Source organism: Pararge aegeria, chromosome 13 (genome assembly GCF_905163445.1).
Source record: "Pararge aegeria chromosome 13, ilParAegt1.1, whole genome shotgun sequence".
Classification (NCBI taxonomy): Eukaryota; Metazoa; Arthropoda; class Insecta; order Lepidoptera; family Nymphalidae; genus Pararge; species Pararge aegeria.
The window spans coordinates 1071616-1086156 of record NC_053192.1 but is presented as its reverse complement, the minus strand read 5'-3'; the positions used below and the strand labels follow the sequence as shown (position 1 = coordinate 1086156).

Below are 14541 nucleotides of genomic sequence, written 5' to 3'. Positions count from 1 at the left end.
TGACATAACGTCGGATCAGTTAGACAGTTTTCAACTGACAGCAGCTTTCAAATGACAGAGCATACCTATGTCCTGACTTTATGTCATATTTATTGACGTTATATAAATTATTATTAGTCTGTAATCACAAACTATAACATGTTTGAAATTCTTGTGTCTAATATAAAATTGGGCTATCAATAAGAGATGTTAAGTTTTGCAAAATTGTTTTTATGTCACTCATGTTGTTACACGAAAATTTACTACAGTAATTTTCTGGTTCGTATCTTTTGTTTTTTATTTGTATAGTAATATCTTAGTTACTTTCTTAGAGTGAAAAATACAGTACATTTAAAAAAAATGTTATAAAACCAAATAAAAAAAATCCTGTGCAATTTATTCAAACACGGCAGAAGTGTAACTTCTGAAAAGTAGCCTACGAGGGATTGAGGTGGATGTAGAGTATCAGAACTATTAGGATAAATGTAAGGTTTATTATTTATTTTCCATGGTAACTAGAATAGGTAAAAAAAAATATGATGTTTTCTATCTCACTCTGTTCTTATACATTTATGTGTTTGTTTCTTTATCTAGATATTATTCGGTTTCCTTGGTAACTTAATAGGAAACAAAATGTGTAATGTGTTCTATCTCATTCTCTCGCCGGCTGAATCCGATACATTTATGTGTTTGTATCTCTATGGACTTATTTTTTCGTTTCATCGAGTTTGAAATCACAACGATTCTAAAGAAATTTCACTTCAAAAAAAGACTTCTTAATATTTCGAAAAGACCGTCACAGGTAAACAAAAATGGACTATACCTCCCTATGATACGTATGATAATGTGACCCGGCGAATGTGGACCACACCGAGGGTGATTTCAAATAAAACTAGTTGATATTTATTGTAAGATAGATATTTTATTGTAAATAAAGAGCTCGATATCGAACCCACTTGCTGTATTTATTGAAAAAAACTACAAAAATACCCTGTATAAAGTATAGGGATTCAGATGCTGAACATTAACTGTACGATGGTCAAATCCAAAATCCTTCTCGGTTTTTATTATGTAATTTTTATAAATCGGACATAATATTCTATTACATATTTAGATACGAAAGATTTGGTCATTTCTTAAATATAGTACAACGGGTACATACCACGATAATACTTGGGATTTGTCGATATTTCAACCCAGTTGCTTGGATCAAAATATGCAACGACAAACCCCAAAATATTATCGTGGTATGTACCCGTTGAACTATATTTAAGAAATGTTGATTAACCACGAAAGTCTTAGTTTAAAATCTTTATTTGATTCATCTTCGTCATAATTTCAACCAATTGACGTCCACTGCTGGCCTTAGGTCTTTTGTAGAGAGTTCCACAATCCACGGTAAAGGGCTGCTTGCCTCCAGCGGCTCCTAGCGACTAACCTGATGTCATCTGTCCGACTCGTTGGGGGGCGTCCTACCCTGCGTTTACCGGTTCGGGGTCGCCATTCCAGCTCCTTAAGACCCCAGCGTCCATTGGTTCTTCGAACTATGTGCTTATTTGGTTATTGTTATTTCGTTTATTTGTTTATAATCAATAAAGTAAGAATTGGCAGACTTTCAAATTGAATTTCAAAGAACAACGTGAAGTAATATATAACAAGCTGCCTCTAAAACCCTGAGCACTTTTTGCTTGGGTTTATAAGCAAAACTCACCTCTATTAATCAGTCTACCATTCAAGTCCTCTAAGTTCGTAAATCCATTTCAGCACTGACTTAAGTATATAGGGCATTTATATAAAGGAAAAAGAGTAGTAAATAAAACTTCGACTGTGGAATAAAGAGGATGTAAACACTAGGTACGTTATCAATAGCATCTGTCAAGTGTCAACTGTCAATTTGAATAAACTCGTAAATAATTCATCAATTGATTAAAATAGTCAATAAAATTCAAATAAAGTTAGTTGCACAGATTGATTGCAGCCTAATTTAATTATTTACCATAAATTTCAATCGGATGTAATATTCTTAGATTATGGATACGGTGTGACGTTTTATTGAACGATGAACAGTGATCAAAGCCCTGGAAGCCCTATAGACTTGAGTGACCGTGAGCAGGCAGTTCTGATGGACCCAATAGACCACGCTCGGGCCCGGTATCCCTACTGCATAGTATGGACACCAATACCAGTCCTAACGCAAGTTTTCATTGTTATTTTAAACATCTAGTACAAATACGTTGTTATGTCGCTTGGAGACCATTTAAGCTGCAGGAATCGCCCACTATCCACTATAAAACTTGATAATAACGGATAATTTAAGTTCCAATATGTATATACCTAAGCCGATCAACAAGCATTGAATTAACATTTACAATGTATCTCTCCTAAGAGAATAAATAATGGAAATTTGAATAAATTGGTTTAAACGGTTGAAGCAGTTTGTGTAGCGTTCCCTGCCGGTTGTGCAGGAAGTTAGCGACATGTCCCTGATTTGCACAATCATATTTTTGACTTTATTTCATTAATTTTATTGACAAAAAAACTGATTGTACTTTATAAGATTGATTGAATCCTCTCAGTGATCGAATTTCTACAGCTTAGGACCATCCTGACCTGACTAGATTTTGATTTAGACGTGAAATGGGAAGATAAATCACAAATTTCATTAAAAAAAGAGATAAAACAAACACAATTAAACCTAGCATACCCTCTATGCACACCACTGCCATAACTTAAATGTTTTACAGATGGATATTTCCATTCCTGGGTCACATGGGCATTTGTATGTCCAATGGAGTGATAAGAGACTTTGCAGGACCATACTTTGTGTCTGAGGACCTGATGGCCTTTGGTAACCCTACTAAGTACTGGCAGCTGTCACCACACAGAGCTATGAACGGCCAGGCTGGCTGGGATACAGCTGTGTCTGAGGCCTCAGACATATATAAGAAAAGAATGGTAAAACTGTGTTATATATTTAATAAGAAATTAGTGCTTTGTGGTAACACACTGGAGTCTCCTCTTAAACTCTGGAGGTCTATTTAGCCTGCACATTTCCTCTCAGTCTCCGAAATGATGTTAATTGGTCCTAGTTTTAATTTTTCCTTCTGGGAATCCTGAAGGAAAAATTAAAAGTTTAGTCTGTCTGAACCAGAGCTTGGAACTGGTTTCAATTTACCAGATTTATGGTTTATAACTGGTTTATTTTAATGTTCTGGGTTTTACCAGTTAAATAATCGAACAAACCAAAATGCAATAATGCTATATGCTGCCATTCTAATTCAGTGAACGATTTTATGAAATAGATTTGTGTTGATTCTTAAGAATCAAGATGTTTAAATAGAAATAGATTAATTTTAGGAATACTTAGGGACCCATAATATTACAACACTTTTGGCTAATTTCATAAAAAAAAGCAAGCAATTTAAGAAAAAGGTGCTTGGAATAACTTATGAACATTTAAATATCCTGCGTCTTCAGATTACTCGTACTAATAGCAGCTTGCTCAACAAATCATAAAAAGAACTGAAATAAGAGTTTGTAAAACCGGTTAATTTGAATCCATTCAGTGAAATTAAATAATAAGTGGTTTCTCAGTTTAACTAGTTAAAAAAATTAACCGAAACTTTAACCTATATAATTTGAATACCAGGGTTAATGACCGAATACCGTTTTTTTTTTCCTGTGTCCGAGCTCTGGTCTCAACAATACAATCAAAGATACCACTAAAATAGAACATTGGAAAATATCTAATGTCTACTATTAGAGCAGTTAGTCTGACCTATCTCTTGCAATCCTGTGTTAATGGAGAGCTATGCCCAGTTGTGTGATATAAAATAGCCTATGCAGAAGACAATGATGAGAAATATAAAGTCAGAAAAATAACCCTTTTTTCTATACTAACCTTTGTTACTGGCACACACTAAAGAATAGAAATATTGTATTTCTAACTTTTTTCCATAGTCAATTTTGCTATGCATCTTGACCATAATAATACTATGCTAGTACAGGTCTTTAATTAATAAAATTACTTCAGATTCATCAGACTAATGTGAATTCAATAATCAAAGTGACTTTCTTATCTGCAATTACTTACAACATATATCAACAGCTATTTTCATTTGTTTTCTTATATAAAATATTGCTGTTTGTATTTTGCAGCATATAATATTCTACGACAACTGCCACTCCCATGTAGCCACGGCCCTCAACATCATGAGCTACGGAGGCTGCAAAAACTGGAACATGGTCAAACTGGCTCTCTACATGATACCATTCTCAAGATATGTCAGGTAACCTTTTTAAATTAAAAATTCCAACAAGAAAAAATATTATTCAATTGCTTAGTTCTAATCTCTATAACTCTACATCTCTATCGCTTTTTCCTGTGTAATAACAGTGGGGTATATAATATATGAACATCCTTACTAATGTTCTAAATGTAAGAGTGTTTGTTTCTTTGTCTTTCCTTAACACCATAACTAAGCAACAAATCAATGGGGAATAGAGTGGAATAGTCCTTACAGAGGACTGATCACCCGTCTTGCAATGGCAGGCGTCCCCTCAATAAATATATAAATATATGTAAGCAACAAATCAACTGGATGTTAGGCTATAGAGTTAGTTGAAAGACTGAGAGTAACATTGCTTTTTATGCCAGGAAAATAAACAGTACCCACAGGATTTGTAAAATACTATTATAAACGTGGATGAACAATGCAATCAACAATGAACATTGAAACAAAAAAAAAAACCAAGAAACTTTCCGCTTTATAATATTTCTTTAGATTTATATTTTATATATCTAGCATATTCTTCCTTTTTGTTTCAGCTTTGGTGCATTCTTGAAGACTTGGTTACCGTTTTTCGTTATTGTGGCATTGATTTGCGGGCTAGCTGCAGCTATATAAGCTAAACACATAAATATAACTACTGCTGTATGTTACTGAGATAATCAATTAGTAATTGAACATTATTGTATAGAAGTTTGTCTTCTTTGCAGAAATCCATGAAATACTTATGTTGACAAGGAACACTATGCTGAATTTGCTATAATCTGCAGAAATTAGACAAATATCTTAAGGTGGCAATAAATACCCTTAATCAACTTTGGATTTTAGTATTGTGGCTATTATTTTTGTATTGTGGCAATAATAAACTGCCAAAGGTCACATCATGACGTTATTGCCTAATAGGGAAGTATTTTCTGAATATTTACATTATAACATAATTTTGATGTCAAAGGAAAATTATCTAATTTCACTCATTTTATAGTCTCAATTTCTCTACTACTGGTTTCATTTCTTAGATATTCAGCCAAAGTCGGTTTGTTTGTGCAGATGAAATTAAGCTTTAAAATTATCAATATAATTTCTATTTTATTCTGACTTTTCAGTAGCGATATAGTCTGTAGACTATGATTGCCAGCCTACAAATCTTACAGAACAATACTAACATAGCACGTTAAACCCCCTCTTTGGGGTTCCATGCTGTGCAATAGTCGATGTATGCGTAAAAGCAATGCCTACCCTACAATTTGTAATGTATTTAATAAGTTGTGAATATTATAGCAAATGAAGCATAATATTCCTCGCTGTAAATATTTACATGGAAATGAGTTTCAACTCATTTTCATTTTAAAAAATATATTCCAGTATATAAATAGTAAGTATAGCTATGTATTGATAAAAAATATTGCGTGTACGATTGTTACTTAATTAATTAGTGATGCTTTATAATTTTATATACAGTTATGAGATAAACCAAACAGAAATAACTATGACTGCATAACATCATAACAAAGTAGAAAAACAATTCTTATTTTTGTATTTTTGTCTATTTTATATTATCTACAGTACAAAAACAAACATTAGTAGTAATGCCAGTTGCAGTTTAATATATTTCTAACTTACTTAATTATATTGTATCAATCTGTCCATGTAAAAATGTCTTGCTGTTTTCTTAAATTATGTATGTATTAGACAAATCTTAATGTATGATAATACTATATATTTTTTTATGTGTAGGTAAAGTTACGTCGGTATGGAATGGCAATTCCTTGGTTTATTTTCATAACCTCGTATGCGTATGATGACTGATGTTCATTTAACGCAAAGTCTCGTCAAGGTCCGCTCAGGTCAGCTTGTCCCATTGAATATTCCCAGAGGAGCGCCGAGTGCAATATAGTTTAGTGAAAAGTAATAGTTATTTTACCTTTTTAACAAGCAATGTGTAATATTAAGGTTTTCGGTGGTTGTATTACTTAGATATAGCGATTTTAGATGCATCGATTTCCTATATTATGGAATCTGCTGGAAGTTTCAAAACGCTTCGTTTTTGTATGTTTGCAGTTGTAGTACGTATTAAAAAAACAAATGTCATCGTAAAATGGACCAAACGATTCTCGCTTTAAAGTCGAACATTCTGTATTTATAAATGGATGCAGAAGTGTGAACGTAGACTTTAATGCAAGAAAATAAGGTTAATTTTACTCTGGCATGAGAGTGGGCAGTCCACTAATACGCACTGGGCTAACGTGGTGGACTACGGCCTTGAGTGTATAGGTAAAGGTATTGTTTGAATTATTGAAAGTCAAATGTCAAACCTTTTTTAGAAAAACTCAAATGTTGACTATAGCTAAATTCATGGTGTCGGATTTTTTAACGGTGTGCGCGCGCATCGTAAAAATTTACAATCACTTTTTTTCCCTAACGCGCCAAAAGAAGTTTAACTTCAATTATGTTAATTCTGCAAAGTGGCATTACACTGTTAAACCGAATATATGTGATTCGACAAGATCGCAAAGTCGGGTCAGATTGAGGTCAGATAGAGACGGACGATAGAGGAGAGGGCCATGGTGGGCCGGTAATGGGTTAGTATGACGTATACAACGCGAACGTACAAAGAAATAAATAGCGGCATTATACACACGGCGTTTTAACGCCGGTGCCACTTCTGCGTTTCACATAGTGTCATACGGCGAAGTCACGCTGGTCACATTGCAAGGACGTGGCGTCGCAGTGGACGGTAAGGCTACAGATCTGAGACTAGAAAGTGACTTATAAGACAGCAAGGAATTTAAATATAAATAATAATATGGTGATTTTACGATTTATAGCTATGTATTTTCAACTTCCAACTAAATATCATAGTCTTGAGTCAGAACTGATTTGAATTTTAAAGCACTCAAGTTATATTGTAGACAACTTTGTTGTATATAAGTAAAAAAAGAGGTAGATAATAAGTAGGTAGAGCTTGCCAACCCCATTGGTTCGGCTTTACACAAATCTCTGAACTGAACTAAAGCGACAGGTTTGAAAGGAGTAGGTTACTAGTAGTTTATTCGATACATTACCCAAGGCTTTAATCACCGCAAATAAAAAACCGGTCGCTGAGTAACTCAAAAGCCTTTTTATGGTGCCCATAATTAGCGACCACGCGTCGGTACCGTAAGTCATCACATTCATTTTTAAGTCAATGTCTTAAGAAATATGTTTCTAGTGTTAAGTTTTCAGTTTATCACTCAACTCCACCTTGAATTATGATCAAAATTAAACTTAGAACCAGTCGTTTAAATATATGAACCGTTTCTAATTGGATTTCAAATAACGTAAGTAAATCAATAGTCAAGTTTACCGAGGACTTTGCTTCTGGCATCCGTTGCGCACGGTTGTCTAAACTCCGACGACGGCGACAAGTTAAACACACATGTGGCGTAATGAATTTCCCCTGGGACCCGCGCCTAGTTCAACTAGCTCGGCCGCTTCAGGGCAACTACCATCGGAGCCAATGCATGAGGAGGAAACTTCGAATTTACTAACCTTAAATTCATCGACAGCCTCTTCTGAGCCTGTCTTCCACAAGAAAAGGAACGTCGACGCGTGAATTATCGCGGCTGCCCGAAGGCTCCTCAGAGCACCAGGCGAAGAGTGTACTTTATACAACTTGTACACTCTTCGCCTGGTGCTCTGAGGAGCCTTCGGGCAGCCGCCATAATTCACAGGGTGCCCTTGGCGGGACCCAAGGGCATCCTGTGAATTATCGCGGCTGCCCGAAGAGTACGCAGCTAGGGGGCTCGTCGACGTTCCTTTTCTTGTGGAAGACAGGCTCAGAAGAGGCTGTCGATGAATTTAAGGTTAGTAAATTATTGCAATGAAGAAAGAACATCACTATTTTAAACCCAGCTGTCTATAAAGTAGGGAGATTTCTGTAGAATTTTCTGTGTACTGTGAGGATTCTATTGGATTTAAAATAAAACATCCCAGTTATAGTAATAGATAATAATTTTTAATTAATATTTTTAGATAATAATTTAAATTTTTAATCATAATATTGTTTTATTATTGATTTTAATTGACTTGAATTTGTAAATAATGGTGTCATGAATTGTACTCTATCTATACTACTTTTATTATGGTAAGTGACTGTTGATGATGTTAAAAGGGGTAGATAGGTAGTGTGCATCTTATATTTTGATGTAACAACTGGGTTACTTACCCAAAGTGAAGTCAGTCTTTCTTGTGTCGCAAACTGTCATGTTGACAGTGGCAGTGGCGTGCATAGAGGGTATGCAGATGATTTAAAATGAAGAATATCTCCAGTATGAGTTCTAAAAAACTTAAGGATAGGCATTGTAAGAGTTATTAAAAACCTACCCTTCAGTATTTGTAACTTGTACTGGAGATTTTGTTCATTTTATATCATCTGCATACCCTGTGTATACCCTCTATACACACCGCTGATTCTTGGCCGTACAGACACCCTGTTTTAAGACTGCCATTTGCATACACTATTTGTAACTACACATCCACCTCTTTCATCATCGTATATGTTATTATAGATATTATATATATTATATAAGAAACATTTAAATCATTCCTAATATTGATACAATTAATGTTTTGAATAATAATGTAAGTAAAAAAAATAGGAATCTATTGAAATATTCATAAAAAAGGACTATATAGATTTAACAGCAGTAAAGAAATACATATTCAAAAAGAGGATCTTGCGTGGAAAAGCTGATACTCATCAATGCAATATAAAGTAGTTCTTGATTATGTATTTTCCTCTTTCTATATATAACTGAATAAGGAAATTTACATAGCAGGATCTGAGAGGCTCCATTACCATTGTATCTCTTATTGCTGTGTTGTCAATATATATATACAGTATCTTTTTTATCATCTCAACTGTGTTAACTTTAAGGTAACCAATCTAGGGTATCTGTGAGCAATATCCAAAATGAGTTTGTTACTTGAAACTAAGGTATTATTGATAAAAGATTACAACATGTAAGATAGATTTGAAACAGCAAATCTAATTACTTACACATTTCTAATATCAATATAATGTCACTTCCTATAGGATGTTTATTCTTTCTTTAGATATCAGCTGATATTGAACACTTTGTGAGGCAAAAAAGTCACTTTAGTTATGTATGACAAAAAGATGTACACAATTAACACATTCACATACACAAATCTAGATAGGCATCCTAATGCAGCCATTTTGTACTCAATGCATTGCCAGATATCTTATTAAATATATTTCTGCCAAAATTAAATACAAATAATAGTGATGGCAGCATTATAAATGGCTATAAAAAATACAAACAATTCAAAATCTATTTATTTCTTGTAATAAGTTATAATATAAAACAATGTAAAAAGAAATTGTGAATGTTGATATTACAATGAAAAAAATTATCTTCATAAATTCCACACAAGCATGTTTGATTTTCCAACCTTATTTATAGAATCCTCTGCAGCCTTGGTTACATAGGAGCTGGCTACGCTTAGGCCTTAGACTTATGGGGTGAGCTGTAATGGCTAGATTCACAAACAACAGATGGACGATTTAAGCTGTGGAAACTAGGCCCAGAGAAGATAAGTTAAAAAAAAAGATCTTGTCATGTTGTAGTAGTCTATCTCTTGACTAAAGACTAAAGTGGCAAATTACACAATTCCTTATGAAAGGCCCTAAAACTGAAAAATATCTTAGTAATAGAAATACGGCTGCTCGCTACACCATTTAATCGGAGACAGATATCAAACGTCACAATATAAAAAGTAATAAACTTATATAAAAACTCCATACATGACACCTCCCTTCTTATTTCCTAAGGAAACACAAGCCACATCAAAAGTAAAACTAAACAATGCTTCTAATTACCAGAACTAATAATAACCTTAATTTACATGTCCAGCCCTAAGGTGAAAACCTGATAACCGGCTTCCTTATTCGCCTTGGGCGCATCACTGACGGTGGTGTTGTATATTCGGGCGAGGACGCAACTGCTGTTGTCATACCATCGTCAACCTCCTCCCCAACAATTTTCAAGCTGGGCTCACTAGAACTTGTCTCCTCGGCCGAGACTCCTTGGCCTGTATTGTCTGATGTCGCGCTTATGGCTTCTTGTAAGGATGCCTCTTGGTTATCATTAGCAGATGACACTGGACAAGGAACATCGGACATGTGTGATCTGCGTCTGATTTGATCCACGTGTCTGGATAAAACACGATCATTTCCGGTGTCCACTAGATATCGCCGAGACCCTTCTGAAGCAGTAACGGTTCCCTTTGACCACCTATCGCGAGACCCATATTCGCGAGCCCAGATTGAATCTCCTGGAGTCAAAACTCGTGAAATACCGCCCGCCAACGCAACTTGACGGCTTTGCTCGTCACGTACTCTGTCCGCCCTTGCGCGTTCGCTACGCAGCAAATCGAATCGCGAACGTAGCGCACGACGTTGTAATATTGCGGCCGGACTTTCTCCAGTGGTGCAATGAATGCTGTTCCTATACGCGAGTAAAAATGCTTGTAAAGCTGCATCCAAATCTACATTATCTCTCAGAGCCTTCCTTATTGTGCGCTTACATAACTTGACAGCGTTCTCTGCAGCACCATTTGAAGAGGGATGGTACGCAGGTGAAAATGATTGACGAATTCCATTATTCATTAAGAAATTTTTGAATTCTGTGCTGCTAAACGGTGGACCCTGATCTGACGTGACTTCTAGTGGTAAACCAAACCTGGCAAAAGTTTGCCTCAAAACCTTTATTACACTGGTTGCTTTTGTACTCGACATTTCAAAAATTTCAAGCCATTTAGATGTTGAATCAATAAGAACCAAGAAGGTTTTACCGTTTATAGGACCTAAGAAATCTAAGTGCAGCCGTGACCATGGCTGTAGGTGATAAGGCCAGGGCTGAGATGTTGTGCGTGGTGGAGCATCTGCTTCCATGGCGCACGTTTCGCACTGTTTGCAAGTCGCTTCAATCTGAGCATCAATATTAGGCCACCAAACGTAACTGCGAGCCAAAGATTTAGCTTTTACTATCCCTAAATGGCCAACATGTAACTGTTTTAAGATACCTTTCTGCAGAGAGTCCGGTACAACAAGCCTATAGCCCCACATTATGCAACCCCGCTCACAATAAAGTTCATGCCGACGTAAATAGTATGGTCTCATGCGCTCGTCAGAACAACTAGCTGGCCACCCAGATTGAATGCAAGACATAACCTTACTAAGAAGTAAGTCTTTTGATGATTTTTTTTTAATGTCATCATGAGTGATCGGTAAAAAATCTTCTACAAAATTCACATACGTGACCTCATTCTTAGGTTCACGAATATTACTGCTATGTGATGGAAGCCGGGAAAGTGCATCAGCACAGTTTTTACTGGAGGAAACGAATTCTATATCATAATTATAGCCTGACAACAGCACCGCCCATCTCTGTAAACGAGACGCAGCCATAACCGGGATGCCTACCTTATTTCCAAAAATAAATGTTAGCGGCTTATGATCCGTCCTCAAAGTAAACTTCCTTCCATATAAATATTGGTGAAATTTCCTAACCCCAAACACAATGCTGAGCGCTTCCCGGTCGATCTGCGAGTACGCGCGCTCGCTGGAAGATAAAGAGCGCGAACTAAACGCTACTGGACGCTCGCCTTCAGCCGTGAGCTGCGAAATTACCGCCCCGATTCCTACACTACTTGCGTCAGTTGTAAGAATCAAAGGCAGGTCAATCGAATAGTGTACTAATACATCACTTGAAACTAACTGTTTTTTAACCATCGCAAAGGCGTTCTCACATTCCCTACTCCACTCAAATGCAACCCCCGCCTTTAGGAGACTGTATAACGGTGCCATAACGGTACTCACATTCTTTATGAACTTGCTGTAATACATAATCAATCCGATGAATGCTCTTAATTCGGAAACATTAGTCGGCGCGGGTGTCTTTACGATAGCCTTGATCTTGTCCGGACACGTATGAACGCCTGTCTTGCTGAACGTGTCCTAAATAAGATACCGACTCTGCAAAAAAATTGCATTTCTCTTTTTTTACCCTCAACCCACTCGACTGCAATCGATCAAAAACTTTATGTAAATTATCTAAATGCTCCGCACTATTCTGACCTGTTATTATTATATCATCTAAGAAGACACCTACTTTAGGCAGATCTGCAAACAATGCCTCTAACCTCTTTTGAAATATACCTGGGCTCGACGACAGACCAAATACCAACCTATTATATCTAAATAATCCCTTATGAGTATTAATTACCGTATATTGCTTCGAACGCTCGTCTAATTCGAATTGACAATACGCCTGCGACAAATCAATCTTAGTGAAACGTTTTCCTCCGTGCAATCGCACCAGCAGATCTTCTACTCTTGGTAAGGGATACCGATCCACTACAATGTTTTTATTTAGCGTCAATTTATAATCAGCGCATATCCGGATATTTCCGTCCTTTTTGACCACAGGTACTATCGGCGTAGCCCAGTCGGAGCGGTCGACTGGTGTGAGGATACCATCACGCGTCAACTGATCCAGCGCGCGCTCAACTGGCTCGCGCAGCGCGAATGCCAACGGCCTTGCACGCATGAACACTGGTACCGCTTCGGGTCGCAGATGAATACCAACCGTACCGCCAGTGAATCGCCCCAAGCCGTCCGCAAAAACCTCACAATATCTGGAACTGAATTCCGATAAATTAAAATCACTTACTTCGACACTATTGCAGTTAAATCTGGGTAATTGTACCCCTAGCTCTACGATCCATTGCCTACCCAATAACAAGGTTTTCCCATTCCGGATAACATATAGATCCAAATATTTACTAATATCTCCATATTTAACTAAGGGACGTAGCATGCCTACCGGGTGAACTACTTCGCCCGTATAGTATCTTAAAGTTAAATTACATCTACTTAATCTCGAATCACTAAACTTCTGTGAATACAGGTCGAAACTGATACAAGAGACGGCACTGCCTGTATCACACTCCATCTTCAAGGTATGATTGTTAACCTTCAACATTATTAGAATGGGTTTACAACTTTCCACTGAAATCTGGTTCATTTGTACAATTACCTCCTCACTTCCTTCCTCGCTGCTAGAATCGATTTCGCTTACTGGCTCTGCTGCAACCATGTTATAATGCGTTAGGTACGAACAGACCCTGGCTAGGTGCCCCTGTCGATTACAGACTCGGCACACAAACCGAGAATAGCGGCACCCCACTGCTGCATGGTCACCACCACAAACGCTGCAAGCGCTGCTTGCACTGCCTGATCGTAACCTCCTACTTCTGTTCGATGATGAAGACGACTTCACTTCTGTCGTAGGCGCTTCACGCACTAGAAAAGAACGCTGCCTCTGACCCTGTTGGCGTTCTTTCGACGACCGCGTTTGACTGTCATTTTTGCCCCGCCATGCTCCCGCCATGGTCTGGCAATCTGCCGTGACACTACTGCTATTGCCAAATCCGCTGAACATCGTAGATTTTGTCTCCACTAGCGCGGCATCTTTTTCAGCTGCTTCCATGCTGCACGCTAGCTGATATGCCTTAGAAAAATTCAAATGCAACTCTGTGAACAACCGTTGTCGTATAGTTTCATTCGACAAGCCACAAACCAATTGGTCACGAAGGCTTTCTTCTAACCATGTCCCAAACTCACACGTTTTTGATAATTTCTTCAAATCTGCTACATATTGTGATATTTTTTCTTCTTTTGTTTGCACCCGCTGTCTAAACTTGAATCTTTCGGCTAATACGCATGGCTTTGGATCCAAATGATTTCCTAATATGTCTGACAGCTCTGCGAATGTTTTTGAAACTGGTTTGTCAGGAGTGCACAAACTGACCAACAATTCATAGGTACTTGCACCCATAACTGTTATTAGCGTTGGTACATACAACTCATTTGTGATTTTATTACTTACAAAGTACTGTTCCAATCTTTCAATGTACAAACGCCAATTATCGCTCCCGAGCTTAAACTCTGCAATCTTACCAATCGACATCTTGACTATGTACCTACTGCTTTTTCCTTACGTGTTTTGTAGTTCTTTATAATCTCGTCGCCACTGAAAAATATCTTAGTAATAGAAATACGGCTGCTCGCTACACCATTTAATCGGAGACAGATATCAAACGTCACAATATAAAAAGTAATAAACTTATATAAAAACTCCATACATGACAAAAACAAAAAAAATACCCAAATATACACTATAATTACAAAATATGACACTGCTTTGAA

The 14541-nt window shown here is 36.9% G+C and overlaps 1 protein-coding gene across 1 annotated transcript; it reads left to right on the top strand.

Moving 5' to 3' along the window:
- Positions 1–1873: 1873 nt before the first annotated feature.
- Positions 1874–7539, top strand: LOC120628900 (transmembrane protein 222). The gene is made up of 4 exons (XM_039897565.1): positions 1874–2172; positions 2724–2934; positions 4138–4268; positions 4808–7539. The coding sequence occupies exons 1-4, from the start codon at positions 2039–2041 to the stop codon at positions 4884–4886; spliced, it is 555 nt and encodes a 184-aa protein (XP_039753499.1). The 5' UTR covers positions 1874–2038; the 3' UTR covers positions 4887–7539.
- Positions 7540–14541: the final 7002 nt, after the last annotated feature.